At 35.2% G+C, this 17,841-nt stretch overlaps 1 protein-coding gene across 2 annotated transcripts in view; it reads right to left on the bottom strand.

The window, feature by feature from the left end:
• Positions 1-17,841, bottom strand: part of ZPLD1 (zona pellucida like domain containing 1) — a 46,012-nt gene that overhangs the window by 8,195 nt on the left and 19,976 nt on the right. For both annotated transcript variants that reach the window (XM_007433773.1, XM_088140863.1), the window contains exons 3-6: positions 15,195-15,376; positions 14,485-14,557; positions 3,341-3,438; positions 1,737-1,817 (exon numbers count right to left, since the gene is read on the bottom strand). In XM_007433773.1, the coding sequence (XP_007433835.1) occupies positions 1,737-1,817; positions 3,341-3,438; positions 14,485-14,557; positions 15,195-15,376 (434 nt within the window). The remainder of the gene's footprint in view (positions 1-1,736; positions 1,818-3,340; positions 3,439-14,484; positions 14,558-15,194; positions 15,377-17,841) is intronic.

Genomic DNA, 17,841 nt, shown 5'->3' with positions numbered 1-17,841 from the left:
TCACTATTTCAAAAATTTAATATCTAACTGCAGATATAAATTGCTTGTGCCATATGAGACAAGTTCTCTTGCACTACAACTCATCCTTAGGCCAAGTAAATTAAGAATATGAACAAAATTAATTTGCTTTATATTTAAATATAAATTGACATAATTCATAGTTTTTGGACTAACGTACAGTAAATAAGAATACACATCATTTTTCTCATTTCCTTGCATCTTGCAGTCAAAATTTTCACTTAAAATGTGCATTCAAAACTACATATATCAAAAAAAAAAAATTGTTTCAAAATACCTACATTTCTTTTCATCAGGAAAATTGTATCAAAATCACATGTGAATTTTCAACATGTTACAAGAACCCTTCATGAGATTTCTTTACATCTTCATGATGATTGTTTAAAAAAGTGTTTGGAAAAAAATGTTTTCAGAAATCAATAAAGGTAGATCCAGCCATTCATAGAAGAGTCTTGCTCAATTTCTCATAGCTTTTTGGTAGTTTTTGTTAACCCTAATTATTCCGTTATCCATAAATACTTCCATGATACAGTCAAATTCTTATTGAACATAAGAACAACTGTTTCAGCAGTAGTAACAGATGCCAACATCATGATCGGATTTACTGACAAATCAGATCAGTAGATAGTGTTGGATTTGTAAGGAAACTGTGTTCAGGAAATGCTTATCACAGAATACCTATTCAACTGTCCATTTAATATCTGAAACAAAAATAGCACTATTTATTTTTATTTATAAAATAAATCTTATCTGCATGACCATTTTTATGCCAACAGGTATGTGTGTGTTTGAGTGAACATGTACATTCAGTAACGTGCAGAATAATTTTAATCACATTAATCTATGCAGAACTGTTGGAAAGAATAGTGGTAAATCATGCATGCAGATTGTATCAATATGAGTCATGCATGCAATTTTAAAATGCAGTAATCCAAAATGAAACAAATGAAGTTCCAAGAAAGTTACTGAAGAAAGTCTTCCTTCATATCTTTCTTCATGACATGTTCATGTTCATGTTAACATTTTTCAATGTTAATTCCTTTTACTGTGTGGTGGTCTGCAGGCATTATTCAAAGAGGTTTGATCATGGACAAACAGAGATGATGGTAGCACTTGATACTAGGCATTTAATATCTGCATAGATAGCATTAAAGCTTATAGTAAGACCATCTTAAATCAGACCAAAAGCCTATATAGTCTAGTATTCTATTTGCACAAACACTGACCTAATAGCTGTGAGGAGACTGTAAACAGACATGAGTGCATTCTCGCTTATGCTCTACAGTGAATGCTCTTGAAATATACACTGCCTCCAGTACTGGAAGAAATATACACTCAATGTGAGTAGTATCTACTGATAACGTTATCCTCCATAAATTTGTCCTTCGAATGCAATGCAAATTGGAAGCCATTAATTCAGAATATTTGCTTAGTATATATTTATTGAAGGAGGCATGTAAAATAGGCTAGACTTAGCAGATAGCCAATGACAATGGCCATTATTTACATATATATTTCTGCACCAATACCAAAGACTCGATTCTTCTATATGCATTACTTATTATATTAGCTGTAATTTTATCACTGTAAATAATTATTAAACTAAAACTTTTCTTAAGCAATTAGAACTTTTGAGTTCATTTTTAAAACAATCCATCTATTTTGTCTAATCCATCACAACCATGTAAAATATAAATATGCTGTTTAAAAATGTCTACCTAAAAAAGAGATCATATCGCAGATTGTCATTTGGATTTCCAGATGGAGTAGTATAGCAGTAATCCATCAAAACATTCCATCTGCAGAAGGAAACAGAATTAGCTGTTAAAGAGTATTTCTCATTTCATTCTTTCATACACATATTGTGTTTTTAGTAACTCTTTGGGCAACATGTTTAACCATTTCAGGTAAAACCTAACAAATAGATTCACCCAACTTGCTGAACTTGAGGAGGTTTGTTTTTTTGTTTTACTTTTGGTGGCTTATGATGTTCCATGAACCAGACCAATTGGTTAGGTTTATGGTTCAATGAGTTGTGCAAACCCCCAAAACGAGTAATCATGTTAAGTCTTTTAAGTGAATGCTCCCACTTAATTTTGTTGCCATCTGACCAAGATAAAAAAATATCACCCTAGAAATGGCAGGCATCAAGTAGCAGTATTCTGCTAGAAACTCCTATGTCTGCTGCTACAGATAAGGGAGTGTTATCTGTTGAGACATTAACAGATACATGCACCACACAGTTCTACCTCTTATTCTCTATCATTTATAAACTATTTAGTAAAGCTTCATTTCAACAAGCATGAGGAAACCAATTAAGGTAATCTTCCCTGACTTCTACCTGATGTTATTATGCATATACTGTACACATATGCACCCAACATGTATTTTTATCCCCTAAAAATATAGTCAATTGAGGTAACTGAATTTGCCTGCAGATTGCCTGGGTTTGCATATCCTACTTAGCCATAATGTGGGTTGTTTGGATTTGGTATGATGTAGGTTGTTTAACTAGCCACTGTAACTGGCAAACCATAGTTTATAGCTTAGGTTAATATGTAAGCTCAGCCTATAGTCAATATCCACAATGTGAAGTATGAATCAACTAAAGTGTGATTCAGTACAGATTTTTGACAAGCACACATAAAAGCCTATATCTGAATGTCATATAATCCCTAAACGATGTTCTTAAGTTCTTTATACATTTGCAGCAGTTAAAGATTCTGTCAATTTCTACTTACAGGATCCGAAAGCATATAATGGAAAACATATTTTGCCTGAGATCCTGGTGTGCTATGACTAGTTAGAGTTATTGATACTGGGTGAGCTAAAGCAGTGATCTGCTTTTATTCAAATGGCCTTCAACTGAAGAACTACCAAATGCATTTGCACAACATGCTAATCTGGAAAAATCTTAACCTTGGTTAGATTTGTTTGTTTGCTTGTTTGGTGGGGGAGGGGTTGAGGGGATTGTTTTTTTGTTTGCTTGGGTTTTTGTAGCTTAGTATGTTGGATGAACCTAGCTCATTTAGATGTTTATTTATCTATAGTCCAAGACCAGTCATAAAAGCAAAGTACAATGTGGTAAACAAAAGAAAAAATAAAAGTATATAAAACCTACTTGGTTAGTTAGCAGCAATGCTGTGTGATCTCAGAAACCAAGTTAGGCAATAATCAGCTTGGCTGGTCAGCACAATGTGTGAACTCAACCAGCGTGAAACAACTTCATAAGTTCACAACTTATTATAGCTCAAGGAGCCCCTGCGGAGATGTGTTAAGAAGCATAAATGCAAAGCAAACACATCTGTATAATTGACAGTACCTTCCATCCAGGTCTGTTGCTCTCACAGCTGCAAAAACCTTTGTTTTCAAAGGCAGTCCTGTATTAGGTATAATCAGCTGTTGGCTGTAGGTAGAGTCCTACAAGAAGATAGTAATTGCAAATATTGTGGCAATGTGATCTCATAACACAGGGAAGTCATAGTGAAGCTGCAAGAACTCAAAATGGGATCTGCTTGGGGCATAGCAGCCCTAATAAAAGGTAATGCACAGAAAAGAAACAATTAAGGTAATTTGTAGTGACTTTTAAGGCACGCTACTTTTAAATGTCAGTGGAAACCCTAGGAGTTTCTCTTTTCTGAAACTGAGGGGAAACAGTGTTGAACAAAATGGAATTTATAATTCATCTATACAATTTTCCTCAAAATTGCTCCCCCAATACCTTTTTATCTACTTAAAAAAGCAAACATATTCATTAACCAAGTAGCTATAAAGGGAATGTTGAGAAAAATATTAAGGGAAGACTAGACTGACTTTCTACTTCTTTCTTTAAATAGGGGTTCTCTGGGCACTTTTCAGAAGAAATGCTGAGGTCCAAATTCTTAGGTCCATGTCTGCAATGAACATTTAATCTGGCCTTGATGTAAAACACAAATCCATGATGATTTTCTCATTTGTTGCAATCATTTTAAAATGAATGGAACTTGTGCAAACAAATAGCTTTGCCTTTCACTGATTTATATTGTGTATTGGGCACCACATAAAACTAGAACAGCGTTCTGACATAATTCAATATGACCAAATGCACTTACACTGAACTGCACTTTATAATGTTGTAGATTATAGGAAGAAAGGATGTCAGGATATATAGAGATAATATCTTCTAGAAAACTTTGTGGCAAGTGCAAGTGGCACCAAACAGTTTCTAAAGGAACTAAATCAAATATTAACCACAATATGTGAATGGTTAAAAAGTGTCACATAGAATTTATAAACCAAGCTGTAAAATGCATTAACATGCAAATAGTCTGTCTCTTCAGTTTAGCAGTGTTTAAAAAAAAAAAAAAATTGCCTACAGACCTCCTTAATATCAAAAAGATATTGAGATAGTTGGAACAATTTTACATCTATAATCCATGCTTTTTGCCAATATGCAAACCAATTTCTGTTGAAACTATTGTATTGAAACTCATTGGGATTCAAGACAAAGCAAACAAATTTATATTATAAATCTTATTAAGTACATATTTAATACTTGGTTTTGATAATTTGAAATGTGATACTAAAAGCTAAATTGAATTCTAGATGTTTTAAGCCTTAAAATAAGATTAGGTAGTATCTTATTTTTTAAAACAAGTGAATACAGTGGGGCAAAAAAGTATTTAGTCAGCCACCAATTGTGCAAGTTCTCCCACTTAAAAAGATGAGAGAGGCCTGTAATTTTCATCATAGGTATACCTCAACTATGAGAGACAAAATGGGGGAAAAAATCCAGAAAATCACATTGTCTGATTTTTAAAGAATTTATTTGCAAATCATGGTGGAAAATAAGTATTTGGTCAAAATCAAAAGTTCATCTCAATACTTTGTTATATATCCTTTGTTGGCAATGACAGAGGTCAAACGTTTTCTGTAAGTCTTCACAAGGTTTTCACACACTGTTGCTGGTATTTTGGCCCATTCCTCCATGCAGATCTCCTCTAGAGCAGTGATGTTTTGGGGCTGTCGCTGGGCAACATGGACTTTCAACTCCCTCCAAAGGTTTTCCATGGGGTTGAGATCTGGAGACCGGCTAGGCCACTCCAGGACCTTGAAATGCTTCTTACGAAGCCACTCCTTCGTTGCCCGGGCGGTGTGTTTGGGGTCATTGTCATGCTGAAAGACCCAGCCACGTTTCATCTTCAATGCCCTTGCTGATGGAAGGAGGTGTTCACTCCAAATCTCACGATACATGGCCCCATTCATTCTTTCCTTTACAGGGATCAGTCGTCCTGGTCCCTTTGCAGAAAAACAGCCCCAAAGCATGATGTTTCCACCCCCATGCTTCACAGTAGGTATGGTGCTCTTTGGATGCAACTCAGCATTCTCTCTCCTCCAAACACGAGTTGAGTTTAGACCAAAACATTCTACTTTGGTTTCATCTGACCATATGACATTCTCCCAATCCTCTTCTGGATCATCCAAATGCTCTCTAGCAAACTTCAGACGGGCCTGGACATGTACTGGCTTAAGCAGGGGGACACGTCTGGCACTGCAGGATTTGAGTCCCTGGCGGCGTAGTGTGTTACTGATGGTAGCCTTTGTTACTTTGGTCCCAGCTCTCTGCAGGTCATTCACTAGGTCCCCCCGTGTGGTTCTGGGATTTTTGCTCACCGTTCTTGTGATCATTTTGACCCCACGGGGTGAGATCTTGCGTGGAGCCCCAGATCAAGGGAGATTATCAGTGGTCTTGTATGTCTTCCATTTTCTAATTATTGCTCCCACAGTTGATTTCTTCACACCAAGCTGCTTGCCTATTGCAGATTCAGCCTTCCCAGCCTGGTGCAGGTCTACAATTTTGTTTCTGGTGTCCTTTGACAGCTCTTTGGTCTTGGCCATACTGGAGTTTGGGGTGTGACTGTTTGAGGTTGTGGACAGGTGTCTTTTATACTGATAACAAGGTCAAACAGGTGCCATTACTTCAGGTAACGAGTGGAAGACAGAGGAGCCTCTTAAAGTAGTAGTTACAGGTCTGTGAGAGCCAGACATCTTGCTTGTTTGTAGGTGACCAAATACTTATTTTCCACCATGATTTGCCAATAAATTCTTTAAAAATCAGACAATGTGATTTTCTGGATTTTTTTCCCCATTTTGTTTCTCATAGTTGAAGTATACCTATGATGAAAATTACAGGCCTCTCTCATCTTTTTAAGTGGGAGAACCTGCACAATTGGTGGCTGACTAAATACTTTTTTGCCCCACTGTAAGTAAATAAATTACACTTACACTGTGGCCTTATACAAGATTACTCAAAACAAAGGCCTACTGAATTCAATAGGACATTACCAGATAAGTGTGTATAAGACTGAAATTTCACATATTTTCCCAAATACATGGTTCTGGTCTACCCAAAATGTTGCAAATCATCTTTATGTACTTTATTTTGGTGTAACAATTTCTAGGAATCCTTCTCAACTGGTAAATTTGAAGTTATCCCATTTTGATTCAAATGAAAGATGACCTAGTTAGATGATCTCTCTAGGATTCCTTTGAATATTTGAAGTAAGGTACAAATGCTTAAGTCCAAGGTTGATTTACATTTTGAGAGGTCTTCTCATATTTATTCCATCACAGTATTTTAAACAAATGTATAGGACTCTGAATTAATTTCTTTGACAAGAATATCTTGCAAGACTTTTATTACATACATTACAATTCTTTGGTAAAAGTTGGATTTAACCCTTTATATACTAGCTTTAGTTACTAGCTGGAATAATGAATTTCAGAATTATTTTGGCTCAGCTTAAGAATTATTATCTGACTCCACTGAAATCCCTATACTGTACCCTATACTGGATACCCTGTTTTGGTGGGATCACTGAATGCATCAAGACATACTGTATATGGAAAATACTGGGACACAGATATAATTTTAATGCATTTCCCATGAAAAGCTTATATTATGGCAACATCACTGATAAAAATAACATCTGTCTTTGGGAGTAAACTGAGTCTGTCACAATTTCATTACTTAGAAGCAACTCAGTTCTGAATTAACGATTTTTAAAACTTTTGCAGAATTAAAGAATTAATTTGATATAGCTCAGATTACCTCTTAGTTGTTCAACTTAAATATTTGCTGTTATGTATATTTGATCCAGGTGCTTTTTGTTGCTTCTGAAGTTCCATAGCAGTTAGAGATTTTGGAGGAAAAAACTGTAACTCCTAATTTAGTCATCTGTTCCTTACTATTTACAAACCTCTGAAAAGTTATGTCTTAGTAAAACAATGGACTTCGGTAAATGCTTTAAAGAATGTGAAATAAGTTTCCTATTATCTTAAAATGAAGTTTGATTATGTAATTGCCTTAGAGAATTTTTAATAGAAATTGATTACTTGTCAATCAGTAATCAATAGAAATTGATTACTGATTTCATCCAAAATATCACATTTTGGGTGAAATCAGTAAGATTGTTAATATATCTTTGAACCACTCACTGCTTGTTACAGAGACATATATTCTTCTTGGCAATATGCCCAATATTAGGGCTCTATCAAAATGTCAGGAACAGTGGACTTTTTAGGGTTACAATACTGGAATAAGAGATATCTGCCTGGCTTGCCACAATGGATTGTTGTTATCTGTTACTTGTCAACAATTGAATTAGTAGGGTTTTTTGCCCAACAAAGGGGTAAAAGAGGAATATGGTTAAAAAAAAAAATGGTTATAGCATAATTTGCTAGATGACCCCCCCCTTTTTTTCTTTTCTTCCTTATTAAGTATTATTGTAACAATTAAGTTTAAAGTTATATTATTTTATGAACTCTATTGCATGAGTGTACATTTTGGTTTAATTACTTTAATACAATAAAATTCATAAAAAGTAAAAATACCTATAGATAATACTTAGCTAACAGACTCAGACAGAAACTTTCAAAATCCCAATTAAATGTGAAAACATCTGTTAACAATCTGGAGTTTGGATGAAATCCCTGCTATCATAATGAGGCATCAAAACCTGGTAGCTTTAGTTTACAGCTGGGACATTACACAGTTATATATGAATGCCGTGCTGATAAAAAGAAATATAGGCATTTGAGGAACTGTGGTAGCCTGTAGAAACATCATATAGAAATACTCAAAATATCACTTGGCTTGAATTACTGATAATTTTACTAAGACATGCCTTTTAAGGCATTTGATATAAAATATATAGATGAAGTTTTCTTTTAAGGCATGTGCCTTCCCAAAGCAGCTTGTTCTTCTGAGTTCTGACATGAATTCAAGTTGCTGGCTGCCAGTTCTTTTTAGCTCCAGGGGACATTACTTTAACTTACTATTCTCTCTTGTAATGAGTTCTTCTTCCAACTCTGTTTTATCTCCTATGTCTCTTTTACATTTTTTTGATTAACGTGTCATGTCTGAAAATGTCAAGTTACATTTATAATAGTATTTGCATTTATTAATTTAAAATGTTGTCAAAAACATAGGAATAATGAAGTGAGTAAACCAATAGTGTTGCATTTATTAATCTCAGAATGCACCCTTCCTTAGGAGTACTTAAGTCACTCAGAAGCAATGGTGGGAAATTGTACTCAATTCATTAAGCAAACACAGCATAGCACTAGAGTATATTAAAATTTAATGTATGGAAATGAGTATCTTTCATATTCATGTTTAATTAATTATGCTCCTTACAGAGTGAGATCTTGACCCTAACAAAACCCTTTCTCAAAAGCATCTCTTGTTCACCAAGTAATCCTAATAAAGCCAATGGTAGATTTATACATATGTATGAATTCACTAGGAGCACCAACACCACAAAAGGAATTAATCCAATGCTGCAACCCTCTACTTGAGCAGAATGTCTATTTTATTTTGCAAATATAATCCACAAATTCAATGTCAAGTATCAGCTTTATTATATTTCAGCTAGTTTTAACATACTATCAGCATTTATTTTAGTCCAGATATGAAGAGGAAGAGATGCTGTCCTCCCAAATCTGGATTTTCACCCCTAACCTCCCAATGTGGAAAAGGGAAGACCTACAAGAAACTGTAGCCACAATTTTGCAGTGCAGTGCACTGTACGATGCACTATAATAATCTTTACTTTCCCTACAGATTTCTCATTTTAGTATGGAAAAGTTGACAGTAGAACCAAATGTTCTACGCATTCTTTTTCAGAATGCTTCAGGTAGATTAATTGCTTAGGGAGTTACATTACAGTTGATGTACCTCTGATCGTGAGTCAATGTGGGATAATGAATAGACACACACCACAGGACAGATGGGTCTGAATCTACTCTGTTCCAGTTTGTGTCTCTCTGAAGATCATATCACAATCTATTATTAGGAATGTGACAAAGATGACAAGGGAATGTGCTCAAAATGGAATGACCTTTGTGATTTCCATAAAACACCTTGTTGCAGAAAGGAAATGAGTAGACAATGAATATTGGATTCTGTGAACAATGCATCTGCACTGATCCTTGCAATAAGACAGCCATTGGTAGCCCTCCCTCCTCCATTCACTACACCTTGGGGAGTGAAGAGATGTGACAGGTGAAGAGAGATCTTTGTTTTACTATTTCCTTAACAATACATTTCTTGTCACCCAACTCTCTTGCACTAAATGACTCTATAATGGACTTATGTGGGCTAGCACATTTCTCCTTTAAACTTCTGCTGCAGTCCTTCAACCACCAGCTCCATTGGTCTGAACTGGCAGACTAATTCTTTATCAACATCCCTTCACTTTATTTAAAATCCTCTCAACTATGTATTTAAAATTTGCCACAACTCAATCCAAAATATGGACTACCTTCAACTTCTTTTGTTCTCAAAGAGTAATGTTACAAGCACTTTATTAACAATATCTAATTTTAAAGTGCATACACTCATTTCTGTCAAATCTGATACCCTTCTTTGACAGAGGTTAATAAACGTTTATCTATTTTGAAGCTTTTAATCCATTCTATTCAAAGCAAAAAGAATGTACCCCTGTTTGTGTTTTTCTCATGCTAGGCTATGAGAGGATGGAATCCAATGTATAAATAAATGAAGCTAGGCTATAAAGTTTCCAAAAGAAATTATACAAATTCAGAATAGTAATATGCATTGATTCCACCCTCTCCACCTGTCTCAACAAAACATATCCCAATTCTTTGATATCATGCCTAAACTGTAAACAGAAGTGTGCCATTCAGAATAAAGATAGCCATTATATTTTTAATGTTGTGTACATTGCTTAACAGCGCTGTTGTTGTTCTTTTCATACATGGAGGTGAGTGGGTGTGTCAATTCTTGAGTTACATAAGAAAAAATGGTTCTGCGATTTTTGGGGAGTGAGTCAGCTGGAAAAAAAGAGATATGCTACTCACCAATGACAATATACACGCTCTGTAACATTTTTGCTAAAGACTTGTTTTTTAAGAGGAAATAAAACTGATTATAGTTGGAACGGCCTATCTGATCTACAAGGAGGGGAAAGAACCCACGACAGATGATTTGCACACCTCTTGGGATTGGGAAGCCATTCACCAATGCAACTTCCAGAATGCTGCATCACAAGCAGCAAACTGGCGACACATCACTGGGGAGGAGCAACCTGCTACGGCTGCCCTTAGAAAGATACATCTATCTTAGCCATATGATTTTATTTACAAGGTCAATGTATAAAACTTTAATAAACTTTCTCCCTTCTCTCTGATTGTATACACATATTATTTTAAAAGTGGAAGTAATCGTTTTAATCTAACATATATTAATCTGATCTGTAGAACTGTATGTCATCAAACAGCAAAACAAGACATTTGTTTAACTACAATTACTATTATTCTGCTATGATATTTATAGCTCATTCATTACACAGTCTAAAGCACAGTCTTTTAAATCAACTATATGAATTATATTCCAGGTCCATGATGAGATGAATAATAATCTTGAAAATGGAATTGTAATTTACTAAAATGCCAATTGAGAGATGGAAAGCTGATTTTTAAATTATATATTTGAATGGATAAAGAAAAATTCTAATCAACACAAAAATAACATTTGGAAGATTAGCGCTGGCCTTATAAATAAAAATCAGTTAAACTCTTCACATTTCCCGTGCAATGTCCCTATTTATTCAATACAAAATTTTACAATTACATATATTCAAATTTAATTATCATGCCAGTAAGTAGAAAGTTTCAGCTGCCACCAAGAACAATGCAAAATATTAGTGCTCCAAAAAAAAACAAAACTAAGAGATAGCATTAGCATTGATTTATAACAGGGGTAGATCTTTTTTGAAATACCTGATGATACTGAAGTATTTGGGAGTCACAGTTCTGTAGTGCCACAGGTTGCTTCTCCCAGTTTAAGAATTGTAATTATATTTGCTATATCAGTACTTGTTGGCTATATATATATATATATTTTATCAGACCATTAGTCCAGGCATGATCAGTATAAGTGCTTTCTTGTACAATGGAAATATGATATGTGAAGCAGCTTAGTTCTACTTGTGGAAACTACACCCATACTAAATAATTGAAGCAGTTGAACTACTGCTTCCTGGTGCCAGATGGGCCTATCTTAGTGCTGATTAATCAGAATGCTTCCATTGTAAACTCCAAACAAAACTGGGATTATAATTACTATTCATCATCATCTTCATCACCATCATCAGGACTATATTCTTTACCTGTGTGTTCAGTATGCTTCATTCTATCCATGTAACTGTTTTGTGATCTTGTTTTTCAAAAATTAAAATTTGAACCAAACATAAAACACAGTGGAACCTCGGTTTACGAACTTAATTCATTCTGTGACTCTGGTCGCGACCCAAATTGGTCGCGACTCAAAGCAAATTTTCCCATAAGGTTCAATGTAATTACCGTTAATCCGTTCTGGCATGGAGGACAGGGAGGCGGCTATTGCTTGGAGGGAGAGTCCCCCTCCCTACGACCACGTGTCAGGGGTGGAAAATGGCTGCGGACCACGTGTCAGGGGCAGAAAAATGGCCACGGACCACGTGTCAGGGGCAGAAAATGGCCTCAGACCACGTGTCATGGGCGGGAAAATGGCCGCGGACTGGGTCATGGAAGGGAAAATGGCCACGGATCCTGTTCGTAACCCGAGGCAGAGTTTGCGAACCGAAGCAAAATTTTGCGGCCAGAGCTGGTCGTCACTCGAAAAGTTCGTGAACAGAAGCGTTCGTAACCCGAGGTTCCACTGTACTATGATTCCATGTTATGATGATAATTAAGTCAATAGCCACAACAGTAGTCACCTTGTTTATTTACTGACAAAAGGCTGGCTTCAAGAATTTATAACACAATGTTTCCTTTTGAAAAAAGAGTGATATCTATCTATCTTTGGGCAAGCAGTGGGGGGAGGAGAGTAGGGAAATTACAGAACACGCACAACAATTTCATTATGCAGGTATCATCATTTTGGTATCATTGCTATTTCCTGTGTGTATTATGCCACCTTTTTTTTGTTTAAAATTCTATCCAGAAATTATTTTAGCAATAATTAAGAGTAATGGGGGGAAAAAATAGAAACACAAACTACAATTGGAACCCCACTACAAAGCTTCTAATATTTACTCATAAGCAATTACTTAACCCTCTGATTTCAGTGGAATCTAGTCTGGAACTGAAACCAAAAAAGTTTCCACTGAAGATGGAAAGAAAGCCAGGTCACCAAGAAAAGTGTATACAGATAGCTCAGACTGTAAAGAATGTGTTAGGCAAGCTAGAGCTTAGAATGAGCTGAGGATAGCAGATGCTAAGAACTGAATAAAGGGCTTCTTTATATATGTTCAGAATAAAAGGTAATAACTAGTACATCAGGGGCTGAGGGAAGAATGCAAAATGCTAAGGAATAATAAAGGATAGGAAGAGCAATTCATCTTTTATTTTGGTAGAATCTTCTTCAACAAGAATGTATGTGCTGTACCAAGAACTTGAGAAAAGCAGGAAAAAGGGGCTGGCTTGAAGACTGAGCCTGAGAGACAGGCTCATGGGATTTTTATATACCTTGAATGAATTTAATCTCCTCTTGCATTTTAGGGCACTAAAGAAACCAGAATTTTTATGTTATTTTAAAGAAATTGTAGAGAATGGAGGAGTAGATTATAAAGAGATAAATCTGTAAACATTTTGAAAACTATGTGGTAATCACTAATGTTGTAACAATGTGGTAACTGTCTAAATTATCTTGCCAGTAACTTTCCCTAATAAATTGTGGAAGTGTTGGAGGAATAAAATATTTTTACTTCAGCAAGCATTTGACAAAGTGTGCCATGACATCCTGATTAGCAAACTAATTAAGTGCAGACTGGATGCCATGATTATGGATACAAACTTGGCTTGAAAATCACAATCCAAGAGTGCTCATATCAAACAGGATCAAGCTGAATGCCAGAAAGTTCAATCCTGACCCTATACTGGTCCAAATGTTTATTAATGACTTGGATAAAGATATGGAGAAAATGCTTATCAAATGTGCAGGTCTTTCAAAATTGAGTGGCACAGCTAATATCCAAGATGACAGAAATAAAATTCAAAATGATCTTGATAACTTTGAGACAGTGCTCTAAACAGAATGAAATTTAACAGAAACAGGTCCAAAACTGCTCACTTAACAGATAAAACTCAAATGTTGCAGTATAGGATAACACCTTGGTTGGTAACAGTACTTGTGTGAAAGACCTTGGGATATTCATTGGTTATAAACTGAATATAAGTCAGCAGTGTCGCATGGCTATCAAACAGACAAAAGCAATTTTAGGTTTTATCAAGGTAAGTTTCATTTCCAAATCATGGCAATTAGTGAGTTTCATTTTATTCTACTTTGTTCAGAGTCAAATTCTAGGCAGCTATACCTTTAAAAGGTTAGTTTCTTTTAAAAAGGTTCAGGGAAGGGCAACAGGAGTGATTAAGTGCTAGAAACTGATTGTATGAAAAAAGGTTGAAAGGGTTCAGCCAATTTTACCTTGGAAAAAGAAGAATGATATGATAGCACTCTTTAATTCTGAAAGGAGATGATCAAGACCTACTCTATTCTTCCAGAGTGCTGGATAGAGAATGAAGTAGGTTACAGACATGTTCCAACGGAATATTATAAAAAAGTTCATAAAGGTGGATTAGTTGATCACAAGGGAGGTAACCTTCATGTGTGTCTCAGCAGGGAGTTAAAAAGAGGAAAATAATTAATGAACTATAAAGAAATGAATGTGTAACAATCCTAAGCCTATTCTTCCCATTCCAGACCTTAACAGCCTCCAGGAACCTGGACAAGTCTTCAACTGCATCTTGTATTTAGCTCAGGGTCAAGATGTACAAATGAGTGTGATCAGCTTATCACTCCATGGTGAAAAATAACTTCTTCCAGTGGCTTCATAAATACATTAAATAAGAAGTTTCACTTGTACTCAGGGCATTCAGAGGATTGTATAACAGAATGTTTTTAGAAAATTTCTTTCTACTTACATTGTAAAGGAGCAAATTCAAAGTGCTAATAAAGGTACCATTGTTCTCTCTTACAGAGATAGCAGCTGATGACCTACAAATAGATTAGAAAGCAAAACTATTTAATATGTCACATATTCATTGCTTTTTGTTGTTAAAACAAGGAGCATAAGCTAATCAATGCATAGAGCAAATAATTAGGAAACAAAGATAAAGTCAAGTCATCCAGTGAATTATAGAGGTAGCATTTACTTCTGAACAAAATATATTAACATTTAGTTGTGTAAAAAATAATCATATGTGAAGTAAAACAGTTCAACAACTATTTTGTTCAGTGTATGTGCACCAAAGTAGCTCAATATCTGTTTTGTGATTAACAAGTATTTTGGAAGCAAATTTTATTGTGAAATCTTTCACTAAAACATAGACCTAGTTCTATTCCAACAGTAAGTCAAACCCTGGGAATCACATTCATTTTATACTGCTTTTTTCCCATGACCTCTTTCTTTCCTTCCCTCCTATATATTCTCAAGTGTGATAGCAATTTTATGTATGCAAGGGGAAAAGGTCAATAACCACGCATTTGTCTTGTGCTGGGAATTTAATATGCTTACAGACCACTTCTTTAAAACCTGAACAGTTTCATAATAAAATATAAAGCAGTCATAATAAACTTTGATTGATAAAACAGCAGTCATTTCTTTAAACATCAATCTGATACTGATACTTACGAAGCAAGTTGTGTATTGTTGACTAGGTATTCCAAAGGATAGCTACAGCTAAATTTATACAGAAGTCCTGGTAAATAGCTGATGATTGTTGGTGGATCTGGGGTATCTATGTATCCTGAAATATTACCTATTTGGACTGTGGATGCATTGCCATATATATTGATACCTGGAACTGAGGTTATCTATTAGGATAAAGCAAGAAAATTGAAATTACAGAGAGGCAAATCTTATGGTGGAGGAGAATCTATAAAATAATACAAATGGGATTTTAGTGCTTAAAACCATCTTTACGGCTTCATCTCAATGATTGACTCCATGGTGCATTACATCCTTAAATTAACTTTTCATGTGACTTACCCAACCAACCCTCTTGCTTTTCTTTGCAATCATGGGGGAAACAAATGAAAGCTACAGGTAACTACACTTCTGGCAAATAGGCAGAATGTTATGACCTGTTACAGAATCTTGGTCCAATCATAAAGTCTGCTGATCACACATATTTTCATGGAATTCCCTTTGAAAATGTTGGGACTTATTTGGCCTTTTTGGTAGAAGGCAAGCAACATCTACAGATATTTGAATAAGATAGCTGGTGATTCCTTCCTTTTATCAAAAGCCCAAATGGGGCAGCTGTCCTTTTTTCTCTCAAGAAGTGCCCATTGGAATTGTGTTACATTCTCATGTTTTTCCAGTGGCTTTCAAGTTGAAAATTGGACAGGACAGCTAAGCAATCAAACTGGCAATGTTTGTATTCAGGGGAAAAGGAAGAGAAAGTGAGAAAACGTGGCCATGTTGCAAGCCAATACCATTTGCAAATTCATACAATTGGTCTAACTCACAAAATTTAAGAATATTTCAGGTAAGCCTAGCTTGGACCAAAACCCTCCCTATTCTGTAAGAATTATTTGCCTTCTCTACCCCACCCCACCCCATGCCAGTTGAAGGAATGCTAGAGGGAGGCTTTATCACCACCACCCAATTCTATCATAGTCATTCTCCACTACAATAGGTGTTTAACCTATTTCTGAAAATACAACAGATAGGCTGTGTGTGTTTGGGATTAATCTGGAGTTTGCTAGGGAAAAAGATTAATATTATGACTTCTCTATCTATGGTTAAACCCTTTCTTATTTTACCAGCTTCAAGAAAGAGGCATGCCAAGCAAAGGCTATGTATACTTATTTCTTAACAACAGCTGTGAATGGCACTGAATCACACCTAAGTAATGTGTTCAACTCTTTTCCTGCAGCATTTTCATGTAAAAAATCTTCCCTGAAGTAGTTATTTGTCTTCAAAAGACTATTTTCATTTTGAGAAACAGTTCAGAGTGATGTGTAGCCTTGCCTTGGGGATGTGGGGAGGAAATAAGGGAGAGAAATTGCTATATGCCCTCCTATTGTAAGTCCCTTTATAAGAAATGCTGGCAACCAAGTTGAACATAAGACTTTTACTACAAAAAAAAGTCTATATGCACAACAGTGGAAAGATTTGACTTTACCTACAGTGGAAGAATGGATGGTGAAATTGATGAAGCTGGCTGAGATGTTGAAATTGACAGCTTTCATTAGAGAAAAGACATTGATAATTTTTAATGCTCATTGGAAACCCCTTTTGGACTTTTTGCTTGAAACAAATCCATATATCAAATGAAATAATGATATATGGATTTGCCGATTAGAAATAATAGTAGACAATAGAAAAATGAAAGTTATCTTGTAAACTTAGAGTAAGATTTTATTTGTTATTTTTATGTAAATTTATACATATATCTGTTGTAAAATAAAGTTATTTTTCTTTTATATTTCTTTTTCTTTCTGCACTTTTGACATTGCTTTCTTTTTCATTCTTTACCTTTTTCTCTTTTCTACTTTCTATCTTAATTATTACTTGTTAGTTTTTATCTCTTTATTTTAAAAATCTAATAAAGTTATTTCAAAAAAAATTACCAAAAAGTCTTTTAATTATATACAAAGCATCCTGGATATTCCTTTTCTATTTTTTTTTCATCTTAATTTTCTATAGTTTGACTTTTGCTTTTAATCTTGAATCTCTCTCTATACTGGTCAATAGCTCAAACCAAACAGTAAGTTTTTCAGCTCTCCTGTTTTCCCTGATTAACATGTGTTAACATTTTATTTATTTATTTATTTTTGTTGGTTGGTGATTAATAAAAGCTTAACTCTCAGATATTTATTATTTCTCTCCTTTCCTCTCCTTTCCTAAGTGTCTAAGTCTAGGGCTGGTTGCTCTCCATAGGACAGCATCATTCATCTCCTGTTGGTGCAATTCTATTCTTTCTTAGCTTTCACCCTTCTTCCAATGGCATCTGTCAGAATTCTCTGAGTGAATGCAGGAATCTCTTCTCAACTGGCTTCTTGTATCAGCCATTTCTGTGCTCCATAGTGCTGTGTTCCAGCTCTTCCACTCTTTGGTCCTGGCAGACAATCCCACTGATTTTGCATAACATGGGGTTTGGGAAATGAAAAGATTGGCTCCCCTTCCAGTCTTTCTCTCCCAGGTCAGATTTGGCTCCAGTGTTCTGCCGCATTTCTGATTATAATTTCTCCACTTTTTTCCTTGGAGTGCCTTGAGGTGTTTATTTCCTATGGGCATTGTGATTTCTGGTCCTGTTATCTTTTTCTTTTTT

The sequence above is a fragment of the Python bivittatus genome, unplaced genomic scaffold, assembly GCF_059951505.1.
Source record: "Python bivittatus isolate LINGU-HERP-01145 unplaced genomic scaffold, Pbiv_v1 ctg000340_np1212, whole genome shotgun sequence".
NCBI classification, from domain to species: Eukaryota; Metazoa; Chordata; class Lepidosauria; order Squamata; family Pythonidae; genus Python; species Python bivittatus.
Note: the sequence above shows the minus strand (reverse complement) of the source record. Positions and strands in the feature narration are given on the sequence as shown.